General features: G+C 44.7%; 1 protein-coding gene across 6 annotated transcripts in view; it reads left to right on the forward strand.

The window, feature by feature from the left end:
- The window catches only part of adamts3 (ADAM metallopeptidase with thrombospondin type 1 motif, 3), a 129,722-nt gene that overhangs the window by 48,735 nt on the left and 65,709 nt on the right, over nucleotides 1-15,278 (forward strand). For all 6 annotated transcript variants that reach the window (XM_054773826.1, XM_054773824.1, XM_054773825.1 and 3 more), the window contains one exon: nucleotides 9,362-9,570. In XM_054773826.1, coding sequence (XP_054629801.1) covers nucleotides 9,362-9,570 — 209 coding nt within the window. The remainder of the gene's footprint in view (nucleotides 1-9,361; nucleotides 9,571-15,278) is intronic.

The following is a 15,278-nucleotide window of genomic DNA, read 5'->3' on the forward strand; positions in this document are numbered from 1 at the left end:
AAGGAGCTTGTTGGCATTGTGTCCAGTATCGGATTTGCTGTAATTTCTTCAGTTGTTTTCTTCTGCAGAGTGTCCTTGACATCTTGTTCATTGCTTCCTTTTCATTTTGCGGCGTGTGTGTTGTGTTTTTACCTTGCAGGACGCGTTTACTTTGAAGGCCAAAGATGTATTACCGTGTTTGGGATAAACACGCGGCAAAGTTTGCAAAGTCATTTACGTGCCTGTTTGCTGCGCCCGACTTTATTGAATGAACTGCTGTGCTTGGTGTGACGCTTGGCGATAACGGCAAATGAATCCTCGCGGCTGTCACTCTCCCCACACGGAGCACTTTTAGCTCTGTTTGTGCCGAAAACGCGGTTTACCTCTATTAAGTCAAACACATTAAAGGTTATAATGTGAGGGTGGATCCTCTGAATGTGTCGTTTCAGAGGGGTCAGAGGCCAGTGGAAGCAGCCCCCTCTCCTTCCCAGAAACAAATTACTCCAGCCAAGCTTTTAAGTCCAACGCCAGCGATAAGGGCCGCTCCCACGGCTGCATCATTAGCAGGAGTAAATAACCTCAAAAAGACACCGACGGTACTAAATCCATGCTTTTTGTTTGTGGGCTTGACGGAGCCCAGCCCCGATTCTAAAAAAGATACTTTCCACATTGTCTCACTTTCCGTCTCCAACCTGGAGATAATTAGCCAGCCAAGGAAGAAGGAGGAAGATGGAAAAGGCCGGGAGTGCATGGAGAGATATTATGAAACACAAATGAAAAGATCTTCGTGTTTTCTTTCTGGAAATCACCGTGAATCATCCGTCCATCCATCCGTCTGTTTGTTCGTCCATCTCCCTGTTTATCTCTTTACCTACCTGCCTGCCTTTCTGTCCATCCATCTGTCTTTCTGCGTGTCTATCTGCTGAGTTACTTGTCTGTCCAGCCATTCGTCAAAGCATTTACCACTACCTCTGTCTATGTGTCCATCTACCGGTCTGCCTGTGTACCCGTTCGTCCGTTCATCCATCAGTCGGCTTGCCTGTCTATCCGCCTACCCGTCTGTCCACCTGTTTATCTATTTATCTGCCTGTCTGCCTGCCTTTCTGTCCCTCTGTCCAGCCATCTGTCTGTTTACCTCTCTGCCTGTCTATTTATCGATCTGTCCAGCCATTCATCAAACCGTTTGCCTATCTGTCTGTCTAGCCATCTATCTACCTGTCTGCCAGTCTATGTACCTGTCTTTTATTCATCCATCTGTCTGTTTACCTATCTGACTATCTACTTGTTCCTCTGTATCTGTCTGCCTGTTTTCCTGTCCCTGCATCCGTCCATCTGTCTGTTTACCTCTCTGATTGTCTATATGTCTGTCCGTCTCTTCATCCCTACGTCGACCCATCTGTCTGTTTATCTATCTGTTTGTCCGTACATCCATCCATCTGCCCATGGGCCTACCAGCCTGGCTGTCCCTCAGTCTACCTGTGTGTCCTTCTTGCTGTGACTCTTTCTTGCATTTACTTTGGTCCAGATCAGAGTGTGACCCTGTGTGATCACAGCTTCAGTTAGGGTTAGCATAGCTCCCATAGACTTATTGTGTCTTATTGCCCTGATAAAAGACACTCCCCTTAAGACCTCGCAGCTACGTTCGTGTCACCTCACAGTTTCCATCAGCTGCCGTAGTTTGGTTCTTGCCAGCGCCTGCAGCTTTTCCTCGCAGACGAGACGTGCCGTAACACAAGCGTCCTCAGCGGAGGAAGAAACGAGCATCGTCAGAGGCTGGCTAATGACCGCGCCTTTCAGGTCGTGACATTTCTTTCAATTTGATCGGTTGTGTTGCCCGGGCCGAGAGTGGAAAACATTCTTGCCACTTGGCCTTTCTGCCGTGACATTGGCTCGTTTGTTGCCACGCAGAAGAGAGAGCGGATGCAGAGAGGAAATACAGCCAGCGTTTCTTCTAGAAATGCAGCCTTCCATGAATGAAGCCTTAAGTCTGCTTGCATGTTGCGACGTAGCCACCCCAACAAGGCTCTGCGTTGTCTGCTTCGGTACTCGCAGCGTGACCAAAACAACTGACGCTAGGTGGACATCGACTTGATTGGCAGCTGCGAGAGACGAAACAGATGAGACACAATGCTTCAGAGCAGAGATTATAGGTTTGATTTAAAGAGCCTATCAATTAGCGTGTCAGAAAAGTGTCAGCTTACATGCAGGACATACAGGAATGTAATACCCCATAAAGTAAACAAAAAACACAAAATAAATAAATAAAAATACATAAATGCAATAAAAAAAAACATACAGTTGAAATAAAAAATGGACACATTTACATATTGTTTATTTATATAGTGGCAGCATTTTTAGTAAATAAAACAATTGCAAGCAAAGGTTGAAAAATACATATTTATGTTGACTTGCAAGTGAAAAAAATAAAAATAAAAAAGGACACTAGATGATCTGCAATTTTGTCCTGATTTGGAAACATTTTTTGGTAAATAAAGCAACTGCAGAAAAAAGGTTTGTAAAAATTAAGCATAGTTATTTTGGACTTGCAGACTTTGAAAAAGTGCCGTTAAGTAATTACAACTTTTAAAAACTGTTGCAGATTTTAAAAAAAGACATATTGTATTTTTATATTTTAGTAACTAAAACAATTTCCAATAAAAAAATTGGTTAAAAAATTCATACAGTGGAACCCAGGTTTGCGTCCGTCGCAGTTAGCTTGTTTTTTTGGTTAATGTGGAAAATTTTCCCTCGTTTGCGTGCATTCTCCAGCTAGCGTACACTGTGGCACGCGTCTTGTCGTGTTATTAATACACTGCGTGAGTCCGTTTTTATTCTTAATATATTTTTTTCATCAGAAAACAGCCTTCCTTGTTAGCATCCGATTAGCTGGCTAACAAAACCGGTAGTTATGTTCTTAGCATGCTATGTTAGCACTTCAGACTGTCTTTGAACATGAATAATTTTTCATTTATGATCCTGTAGTCTGTTGTGTTTTGTCTATAAATAAAATAAGGAGGGCATCAGTAATAACTTATAGCTTGTGAGCAAATAAGTACAAATAAATGCATTAAAAATGATCTTTTAATCCTGTTAGAATTAGTGTCAAACTGCACCATTTTTATTCACAGTTAATGCGCCCAGAAGAGTATTTTAAAGGTCTAATTACCTCAACATTTTTTGCCTTGGAAGTCTCTGGAGTTTATTTATTTTTTCCTGTGATTCAGCTCATTAGCGATGCTAGCAGAGTTTGTGGCCCAGCGGGACCCCCGAGCGCCGGCTTCAGTCTTAGTGCCTCAAAGTGCACACTGCCCTGTTTTTCGCGTTTCACAAGCGTCGCGCACGCACGCCGAGGCACAATAAAGAGCCGCAAACAGGCTTGAGCGCGCCACCACAAAGCTAGCGCGGGGCGTCTTCGCCGCGTGAAACGCTTGTGCCAGCATCTTCTGTTTTATTGCGGCGCGCCGCAATTAGACTCTTGTTGCCGCCACCGCCGCTGTCACGGCTCATTTTCAGCTCCAAGAGAAAGGAGAAAATAATATCACCTCGGCCGTAAAAATTTTGTGCAATTATCCTGGTTTTTGTGTTTCCTCGGGGAGGCGAGAATTCCCTGACATGACAGCAAGCTAATTGTGAGCGCTGAATCAAGGGAGGCCTCAGAACGCTCGCTACTGCTGCTGCAATGATTCAATGGGGGCTAATGCTTATTATGCGTTCCAGTCGCCGTTCTTATTGATTACTTGTTGAATCAGGGCCTATTGTCTCTCCATCATTTTTACTGACAAATGACATTAAAAAGTCTTGTTTCCTTTGTAGAAGACATTCAGCTGGGTAGCGAATGCTGCTGGGAAGGAGGAAATAGCCGACCTGAGGTGGACAAGGCAGCATTCCGGTCCAAAGTACACATAAAAACCGATGGCCGATGACCTCAGCCATCGCCTCATTTTGCATGATAGATGTGGGAAAACACATCAAGAAAAACTGCACTTTCTTTGGAATGTATGTGAGACATGGACACTCTCTCTTCACTTGTCATTGTTCACTCGCGACAGTCAACACTGTCACGCCTCCTCTGTTTGGCTCTTCTTCATATTTGGGGTAAATTCCAGTGCCTCATCTGGTGGGGCTGTCGTTAGCGAGCCTTATCTTCCGTCTTCGGCCCACTTTGCACATGAAAGCAAAAAGGCAACGACGGATGATTTCATACAGAGCTAGCAAGAGCATGTGGGCCAATCCTTGGCAGGGACACATGGAAGGATTACAGCTGCTATTGTGAATGTAATTGGATGTTTATTGTGGCTCTAATGGCCTGGATGCAGACGTTCTCCTGCCAGATGTGCTGACTGCAGCTTTGCTTTTTATTGGAAACAATTAGCGCACCTGAGCTGAGAGCAGAAATGTGGCGCATTTAAAGCTAAACTCTTGCAGGGACCAACATTAATACTTGAAGAAATAACAGAAAATGAGCGCTTCACAGTAGATTTCCACTCCAGCTCCATGGCGAGCTGCCCGTCGCTGCCATTTTTAGCCTGCGGCGGTGCGCTGGCCGGCTGGCCGGCTGGCTGGCTGGCCTCGTTGCCACCTTGCCCAGCAGTGCCACGTGTGGGTACGCCGCCCCGCCCCCGCCACCACCACCACCTCGTCTCCTGGGCAGCTGCATGGAGGGGGTCCCTGGGGACCGAGGGGCGGAGGTGGCGGGGCTGGGCTATCTGCTGACTGAAGCACACTAGCGGTCTTAAAGTAGCGCTACTGAGGGGAAGTCCTGTGCGTTTGAAGTACGCTGTTTACCCTTAAGGGGGAGGGGGCTTGGCTGGCCACTGCACAAGAATGCCTGTGTCATGACGGAGGCAGGAATGCGCTCCACAATCCCGAGCCTGTGGGAGCCAGGCCACGGACCTAGGTGGCGGCCATTTCTTCCTATTTATTTTAGCCTCCTCTCCACTCAATCACTGGCACTGTCTGCAGCACGAGCATCCCTGGAAAACATGAAACGTTTGATTTACGGCTCGCGAGCTCACCTAAAATAGCGAAACAAGCGAAAAGCTTCCTTTTTGTTTCAATTGTGCAAATTACTGCACAACAACATTGAAATAAAAATCATCTACCGCTTCTACTCCTGACGCGCTGCACACAACAGGGCGACATTTTGGCCCCGACTGCGGTTCCTGTGCTGTTATTTTTGCGACACATACGCCACATTGCTGTTAAACACAACTTATCCACCGGAGGGTTTTGGAGTTGTTGGATTGTGTATTTGTGGAGTTTTTATTCATTCTTTTGTTTGGTGGCTGACAATATAGTTGAGACTTGCACACAAGTGTCCCTTCCGCTACGTGGTCGTTGCTTGTGCTTCAGTGGAGAGTAAACGGTTGACACCAGTTATCCTTGACTCCTGTCCCGCTCTGAGTCACATCTCCACGTTTGGTGGCCCTCGCCGCGAGTAATATGTCGACCGACACCGATGACAACAGTACGGCCGTACGGGTGAGACGACTCGTGGGCCTTCATTGAGTTCTGCCACCTAGCTAGCGCTGCTGCGCATGCGCATAACAAGGAAGCCCGTTGGAAATGTGCATCCCTTTTGGAGGAATCTTACTTTTTAATGTGTTTGTGCTATTTGACATTTACAGCTTATTAGGTTATGATGTTCATGTCAGCATGTCGAATATGTGTTATGTGCCTACACACTAGTTGGAATGCCAGGTGAAATACACCCTAAATCCGCACGCTACGAGGGCACTCGTGTCGTTATTACAGCGACGGCGCTCGATGCTAACGAGGCAGCTAACGTCGGCGCTATCTATGTCATGTCTTTTGGCAGCACATCATCGCCCAGTTCCGGCTGCGAGGAAAGGATTTCGCGCTGGACTCCCACTTTCTCTCATACCGCAGGAACGGTATGATGGAAAAATGTTAGTGGTTTTGAAATCGGGACTTTTTCATTCCGTAGTCCAACCTCGCACCCTCGGTATGTCGCGTTTTTCCAAATCGAATCAATTCATAAATGATTGCTGATTCATGGTTGAATACGGCCTATTCTTAGTAAAAAAAAAAAAAAACATATTTAAGCAACTTGTAATTAGTTTTGGCCGCTATTATGAACTCATTCAACCCCAGCCATTTCTCAAAAGACAAGCCCTTCACTAGCGGCCATTTTAGACCATTTGGACTGATCTTTCAAGGCAGGCAGAATATTGTGTTGTATGGTTTATAAACATGGAAGCTACCAACACAAACATTACACTCCCGTCTTTCATCAGAGACAAAAAGTTAGTTTCTACCTTTTTCTGTTCGTTGGTAATGAGCGTACCTACGTTCTACTGTACGCTTCAGGAAAATATCAGTTCCCAACTAGCAAAGGGAGGAAACCAGCTACATTTCACTTTGACACAAATATTTTGTGCTTTTGTGACAGCTCAAATATACCGACATAAACAACACAAAAAAGGGTTGTTTTTACATGAAAATAACAATTTGTTTACAAATATAACACCATGGACTATGTGGGAACTATGAACTGTGTGTGCGCACGCGTGTGCATGTGTTAAAATTTCCCTACAATGCGTAAGCTTCTGCAGGCTACGCTCCTCCACGCTCTCTCACTTCCTCCTTCCTATCATGTGTGTTTGTTTGTTTTTTTGTCCACACGACGTCTGTCGAGCTCTTATCAAATGCACTTCTGCCACCTTGTGGCCGTTTTTAAGTGAAATCCTTGAGTGGGGAGTTGTGCCGTCACCTCTTTTTGCCACTAGCTCCAAAAAACGTAACAGACGTATACCTACATTGTTGGGATCGGGCGTTCGTGTTTATAAAAACGTACAACTAAGTCTCTGGTATTGAATGAGTTAAGTACGCTGTCAATGCTAGCGTGTAAGTCTTGTCTTCTTCATGTCTAAGATGTCTTATATTCTGTTATTAACACGACTATATTTGTTAATAGGAGTGTGAAAGTGACTACAGGGGTGTTATTTCATGTCTAGAGGGCTCTAATAATGTTGAAACTTGTATTTAGAAGGTTGTAAGCAGGTTTTCTATGCTGTAACTACAAAAATATTCCGTTTATAAATAAGGAAGCCTACGATTTGGGTCTGGAATCGATGAACCACAATAAACGAGGGAACCGGCGATGCCTAACTGTGTGCATGCAGTATGACATTACTGTCACATTCTTTTCCGTCCAAAAGAAAGATGTTTTTACAACTGTTTCGGACCCGTCTCCTTTCTGCCCTGCCTTTCAAAAATCATCAAGCGCGAGCTGGTAGAGCGTCTAGAGACCTTTAATGCTGGCTTGGCATCAGGACGCAGCTGTACCTCTGCCACGCTAACAGCGGTAAATGATACTGGATGTGCCATAGACAACAAAGCGCTGTGCTGACTTGAAAGGCTGCGGGACATCGGTCTGTCCGAGAGCTGCCTCGATTTAACCGCTGCTGCTCTGGGCGTACGCAGTCAGCGAGGGTGGAGGGCATTCTCTCAGATCTGTTACCACTTCTCAAAATTTGCTCAGGTTAGAGTCTGTTTTGGTTTGAGTCGGACCTTAACCAAGGCACCGCTGTACCTGGGAATCTGGCCGGACAGTTGACTTATTTGAAACACACATCAACACTCTTATCTCTCAAGTTCAAGCCAGACTAGGCTGTCACTGGAACAAATACTCACATTCTGCTCAACTCGGGCTGTCCTTCCAATTATAGATGACGGAGATGTTCTTCATAGCGCAGCTTTAAAACCCTTCCTCCAGCGAGACACCATGCAGCCATCTGCTTTGTCAGTGGAGCTCCCTTCAACACCCCCCATTGTAAACTGTACTCCCTGGTCAATTGGCCCTCTCTTCGCTCACGCAGACAAATTTGCTGGCTCCTGCTTATCTATAAAACACTCATTGGTCAGACTCCACCCTACCTTCTCTCACTGCTCATCATTCACAACACCACCCGCATTCTCCGCTCCAGCGCTTTCATTAACCCCTTCATTCCCGAAGTCTGCACCGCTTTCCTTTTCAGTTTTATTCCCCAAACGACCAGAACACCCCGCAACAAACAACAGGCTTTGCTACACATCTTAAAAGGCAGCCTGAAGCTCCAGAACTATCCATCAGCTGCAGACGTGAGAGCTGCATGTTTCAGTAACGCCTACACGGTGGAGCAGATGAATGATATCATGTCAGCAGTGGTTCCTGTGAGGCTTGGTTGTACTGTAGATGCCCGCGGCCTTCAGAGTGAAAAGCTACGCAGTATTAGGCCGACGCTGAGTACCGACCCAGGCTGCCATCCAACAGGCGTGTGTTATCAGGTTTACAATGAGGACCTCTCAAGTGGAAAAATTCGCTTCACTTTCATATCAAGTGGAGCCAAGAAGGCACTTTGAAGCCAAATCAGATTTTCTGTCTTATGTAACCGCAGGGGATCATGGGCATGGGCATGGGCATGATAAATAACTGGAGATCGTTTGCATGTGCACACACACACTCTGGCTTGTGTCCATGAAGCGTCTGTTGGCGGGATCAGCCGTTTTGTGAGAACATGAAAGAAAATTTGTCCCCTGGATCACTTTCAAACAATAAAAGCAGGGGTGACCTGAAATACAAGCAATACGATGAAAGGAGAAAACGGCACAAGGTGGAAAAATCAGCAAACGTTGAGAAAAAGTGAAATTTGATACTAACACTACTGTTAATGATACGCTGGTGTGTTAGCTGTTTTTCTTTGCATATCTACCTCGGATTGGCTTTTGGCCTGCTTTAATTTGGGACACGTGGCCACATTGTAGTCTTACGATCCCAAACACACCTCCAAGCAAGTGAGTAGCATGCTAGCAGTTAGCATGCTAGCACCAAAAGTGCCAAGGCTGTCCTGTAGGGTCCCTGCATCATGCCATGTCTGTATTTTCACGTAGACATACAGTAAGGAAATGAGCTCAAATGCTCACATGTTAACAGTAGGCATGCTAGCACCTAGCAAGATAGCGCTCAGCACCAAAAGTGCCCAGGCAGTTCCATAGTGTCCCCACATCATGCCATGTCCGTATTTGCACAATGTGGGGATCGATACTCAAATGTCGATACCTGTGATACCAGATCTTAATGCTGTAAAACTGCTCTTGAATCAAAATGTAGTAAAGTATTTGGATCCTCAAGTCACTGCACTCACTGTGCTTGATGTCAAACGTTTGATTGCCAGCACAGTAGCAGTCGATTGTATTGATTGTGAAAAGTCATCGTGAGATAACGGCTGGTCGCCTGTGCGCGTCAGGAAGATGCTACCCTATGACAGATGAATGAGCTTATCCACAAGCGGGCCCCGGGCCAATAATGGGGCCCCTAAAGGCCAGCAAGCGTCCTCATTGTTTTAATGGTGACTTCTTTTTTTTTTGTTTTTTTTTATAGCTCTCAGAGAAGCGGAGCTGGATGTTCCAGGGACTGTGGATACCGTAGCAAGGCAGATCAATGACACGGTCCAGCGCCAGCGCCGGCGCCGGCGCGATGCCGGGGAGAACGACTACAACATCGAAATCCTGCTGGGAGTTGACGACTCCGTCGTTCGATTTCACGGGAAGGAGCACGTGCAGAACTACCTCCTCACGCTCATGAATATTGTAAGTCTTTTTCATGGCTTTGTTTTGTTTCCATTCTCCCAAGAAGCTGGCTGGCGCGGCGCCGTCACTGATGTTCTGCACGCTGGCGCCGTCATGCATACTGACGACGTCTCCGTAGGTTTCCATAACCGCATTACATAACAAAACAACCAAAAAACAGGACAGGATGTTACACCATTTCCCGTTCTACGGTTATCATCACCCTTTTCCTCTTTGCCAAACGTGTGCAGTGGTAAACCCAAAAAAGCCAAAGAAAAAGCAAAACACACGAATGGAGTCAATCGTGTAGACCGGGGTGTGAATGATACTTCTGCGGTAAACACAGCAGAGTGCTCTTGTCATGAAGAGGATCTTTGACTAGCGTTTTTGCAGTGCATCCTGAGCGCTCCTGTCATACACAGGATCTTTGACTTGCGCTCTTGTCATATAGAGGATATTTGGCTTGCGCTGTTGCAGTACAGCCTTGCCGAGAGCTCCTGTCATATACAGGATCTTTGGCTTGCACTCTTGTCATATAGAGGCTCTTTGACTAGCATTTTTTTTCAAGGACAACCATAAAAACAGCAGAACACTCCTGTCATATAGCGAGAGGCTCTTCGACTAGCAGTTTTCCAGTACATCCTTAAAAGCAGCCGAGCGCTCCCGTCATATAGAGGATCTTTGCCTCGTGGTTTCTGCAGTGGTCCTCAAAAAGAGCAGAGCGTTTCTGTCGTATAGAAGATCTTGGACTAGCATTTTTTTTCCCAAGTAGATATATAAAAACAGCAAACTGCTCCTGTCATACAAAGATCTTTGACTTGCACTCTTGTCCTATAGAGGATCTTTGACTTGCATTTTTGCAGTACAGCCTTGCAGAGCCTCCTGTCATACACAGGATCTTTGACTTGCACTGTTGTCATATAGAGGATCTTTGACTAGCGTTTTTGCAGTACATCCTTAAATGTAGCAGAGCGCTCCCGTCAGATAGAGGATCTCTGCCTCGTGGTTTCTTCACTGGTTGTCAAAAAGAGCAGAGTGCTCCTGTCATATAGAGGATCTTTGAGTAGCATTGTTTTTCAAGTAATGTTGTAACCACCACGCTCCTGTCATAGACAGGATCTTTGACTTGCACTCTCGTCATATAGAGGATCTTTGACCAGCGTTTTTGCAATATAGCCTTGCAGATCACTGTTGACAAGTGATATTTTTTAAATAGATCCGTAAAAACAGCAGGGGACTCCAGGTGTATAAAGAATCTTTGGCAAGTGTGGTTTTTCTTTCAAGTAGAACCATAAGAACAGCAGAGCACTCATGACATCATACGGCTGAGCGCTCCTGTCATATAGAGGATCTATAGAGGATATAGAGGATGTGACATTAACACAATCAATTACAACCTGATGGATTATATCTGAGTAAAAAGTGCTTGAAGGTGGGATTTTCCATGTTAGATATTCTGTTTTATTTTGCTGACAAATGTGAACCACGTGACGTTCTTGAATGTCATTGATTGTTTATTTGTGCCTTCATGGTGCACAGTGAAGGTAAGCACAGCCACGGCGTTCCAGCACGGACACGACACACACACACACTTGTGTCGGCAGGTGGTGTGTGTGTATGTGTGTGCGTGTTTGTGAATACGCACTGTGAAGCTTACCTCCATGGAGTCTCTCTGCAGGAAGTTGCTGTGTCGTGCTGCGGTTTCCCGGTGTGCTCAGGGAGATTAGCAGCTGTTGCCAGGCGAACACATCTGCTTGTCTGCATGCTTTACATACAGAATGTCACATGTCCACAGACTCGCCTTTTTAAGATGAAAAAACTGATCTTAATCACATGAGGCAGCAAGATGGTGCGTTGCAGATTAGCCATCATATCAGGCCTTACTGTACATGTTCTGTTCATGGAGGGGGTGGAGTGTTCCTCTAGCTCATTCCCAGGAACACATCTTGGAATTTTCAAAGTCATGTAGAGGTTGTAGAATACAAATGGTACCGTCTCATCGACACCATCCAACTACCTTTCTTTATGCAGTCATGGAAACGAATATTAGACCACCCTCGTTTCTTCGGTTTACTCTTCATTTTGATGCCTGATACAACTAAAGGTGCCTTTGTTTGGCCAAATGTAACAATGACAACACAATTACATGTTTTGGCAGTACAATGCTGTAGCTAGTCATGTAAGAACTTAAGTGGTTTTGGTTATTATCAAGAAAAGCATGGAAGTTGCCAGATATCAGCTCTTAAATGAAACTCTTACGAGCTATATTTGTTAGCATCTTGATATTTGCCCAAACAAATGGACCAATAAACAGGTGGTCTGTAAGGGTGGTCTCATCATTTTTTCCATGGCTGTATACCCGAACATGAGACCGCCACGACGATAAGACAAACCCTCTTTTTAACCAGTAGAGTGCAATAACAATGACAAGGCAAGTTTGTTTGTAGAGCACAATTCATACACAAGGTAATGCAAAGTGCTTTACAGAAAAGAAGGGTAAAACCACTTCATAAAGTCAATGTTTGTCACACTTCAATGTTTCAGATCATCAAACAAATTTTAATATTAGTCAATGACAACACAACTCAACACAAAATGCAGCTTTTAAATGAAACTTTTATTATTAAGGGACAAAAAATAATCCAAAAACAACATTAAGGGCCGTCTCAATTTTGCCAGAAAACACCTTGATGATCCCCAAGACCTCTGTGGTCTGACGAGGCAAAAGTTGAACTTTTTGGAAGGTGTGTGTCCCATTGTATCTGGTGCAAAAGTAATGCCTCATTTCAGAAAAAGAACATCATAGCAACAGTAAAATATGGTGGTGGTAGTGTGATGGTCTGGGGATGTTTTGCTGCTTCAGGACCTGGAAGACTTGCTGTGATAAATGGAAGCATGAACTCTGCTGAAGGAGAATGTCCGGCCATCTGTTGGTGACCTCAAGCTGAAAGCAACTTGGGTTCTGCAGCAGGACAATGATCCAAAACACACCAGCAAGTCCACCTCTGAATGGATGAAGACTTTGGAGTGGTCTAGTCCAAGTCCTGACCTGAATCCTATTGAGATGCTGTGGCATGACCTTAAAAAGGAAAAACCTCCAATGTGGCTGAATGACAACAATTCTGCAAAATTCCTCCACAGCGCTGTAAGAGACTCATTGCAAGTTACGGCAAACGCTTGATTGCAGTTGTTGCGGCTAAGGGGGGCCCAACCACTTATTAGCTTTAGGGGGCAATCACTTTTTCACACAGGGTCCATCTCATGCCCCGTGGCCGGTCCATCGTTGTTGGACATCCTTGTCTAACACCCGTCTTCACACCAAAGGTGGACTTGCTGTTTGCCACTCTGCAATTGAAGTGGTTGTAGCAACTCTTGAGGACAAGGATGATCTGTTTTGGAATTCCTTATGCCCTGTTGATGCTGTGGAAAGCCTTCTCAAAATCAATGTAATTGATGTACCGCTGCCTCTGCTATTCAGTGCATTGTTCACACAAACAAACAAATACCTGACAAGTGGACCGAGGTTGTCATCGTGAAAATTTCCAAAGGAAGGAACCCTCAGCAACCGTAAGAACTGGACAGAAGTCACCCTTCTGTCCGTTCCCCGCAAAAAAACCTAGCCAACATCATCAGGCGGAGCTTTGAAGCAGTGGACCAGCGACTCAAGCCAGTTTTTGAAAAGGACGAGCATGTACACACCAGATCTTCACTCTGTGTAACATCGTTGAACGCGAGGGTACGGATAGCCTTGAAAGTAAAGGGAATTATTTTCACCTGGATGCGGTATTGATCGGGGAGCCGATGGAGCTGCTGCAAGACCAGGGTGATGTGCTGGATGGGGGTGGGTGGCTGATGCTTGTGAAGTGACTTATCGGGGGGAGAGAGGAGAGAGTTGCAGTCATCGAGGATGGAAGGTGACGGACGAAGGCGATTCATGTTACGTAGATGGAAGCAGGTGGACTGGGTGATGCTGTTTATGTGAGCTTGAAAAGAGAGTGTGTTGTTGAAGGTTACTCTTAACTTGGGGGGGGGGGACAGAGGAATTCAAGTATAATGGAAACTGTTGGTTTTGGCTGGTGTGGACTTTGGCTAAGATTTCAGTTTTATCGCTGTTAAGTTGTAGGAAACTGGATGAGAACCACAGATTGAGTCCAGCAAGGCAGTCAGAGAGTGGGGTTGGCTTTGGTGGAAAGGTAGAGCTTGACAGTGGTCATGTGGGAGGGATGCGACAGCAAGCATCTGAAACTGCAGCCAGGGCCGACCAGTCGGTCCCTTCACAACAGATGAGACAGTCGCACATCAGCGCTTATCAGGGTCACGTCCCAGCGTGTCACGCGTCTGACATCGAGTGAGGCGCCTGCTCCCTTCCCGAAAGGACTCGCCGCATTTTCTGCCCGCATATCCTTAAATAAATTCCTTTGGGCTCGCGGCGCTGCACTCAAATGTGAGAGATGCACTGCCCGCATCCTCGTGTTGGCGCTCTGCTTTACGTTCTGGTGACATGACAGGGAAACCACGGGGATGTCGGCTCAATCGCAGCATTGTTCAGGCTTTCCCTGGACTGTGTGACGGCTAAGGGGGCCATGACATTATTCTTTCATCTTTATGCAGAATTCACTTTTAATGATGTTTTTAACAGTAACATGTTAACGATAATGTGCTTCCCAAGAGTGGCCCGGGGGCCATATGCGGCCCACTGCTGATTCTTTATTGGCCCATGGCCCGTGGCACATTCAAAAAATATAATTTTAACACTAAAACTGGAAAAATCAGCAGTAATTTACAAGAATAAAGTCAAAATATCAAGACAAAAAAAATGTATTTTGTGCGAAAAGTGTTGTAATAATATGAGGAAAAATGTCATTTTAGTAGTATAGAGTCAAAATATTAAAGAAAAACATTTTTTTAAAACATATTAAAATGAAGTCATTTTTGGAAAATTAGGTTGCGGAAAAAGTTATAATGTTACAAAAATAAAATCAAAATTATGATCAGAAAATTTACAAGGAGAAAGTTGAATGAGTTGGAAATTTAAAAGAAAACAACTACAGCAGCAATGGAAAAAACAGCTGTAATTTTACATGAATAAAGTCAAAATGTGACATAAAATATTAGATAAGGTAAATTACTGCTTATCTTTCCATTTTTGCTGTTGTTGTTTTTTTTATAGTTTTAATTAAATGTGAATATATTAATAATGAATTTATTATGATATTATAATTAAACCTCACGACCTAATTAAGATAAGTGGCATAGAAAAAGGATGAATGGATGGATTATAATTAAATATGCTGCGGGTCAATACAAAAATAGGCAGCAGGCCAGACTTTGGACACCCCTGGCATAAAGAACATACCTGGGAGGCTGAATAGTCTAAATTAACATAACAAGCCAACAAGGGTCAACAATTTAAAGCTGTTCTGCAGAAATGGAGGTTGATCAAGCCTCGGCAGTTGGTGCAACTCTTCCTACGGGTGTTCAGGTGTCCAGCTTTCCTGGGGTCCTTACTACCTCCTCTGCCTGCATAAAAACAGTGTTCTGGAGAAAATCATTTGTTGCTACAAAAATGGCACAACAAAAAGGGAATTAACAATGGAAGAGAGACAAACCATCTTAATATATACTGTATACAGTATATATGTACATACAGTATATACTGTATATACAGTACACATACAGTATACTGTATACTGTATACTGTATAGCATGATGAATAGCAACCTTTGTGT

This window comes from Dunckerocampus dactyliophorus, chromosome 4, assembly GCF_027744805.1.
Source record: "Dunckerocampus dactyliophorus isolate RoL2022-P2 chromosome 4, RoL_Ddac_1.1, whole genome shotgun sequence".
NCBI lineage: Eukaryota > Metazoa > Chordata > Actinopteri > Syngnathiformes > Syngnathidae > Dunckerocampus > Dunckerocampus dactyliophorus.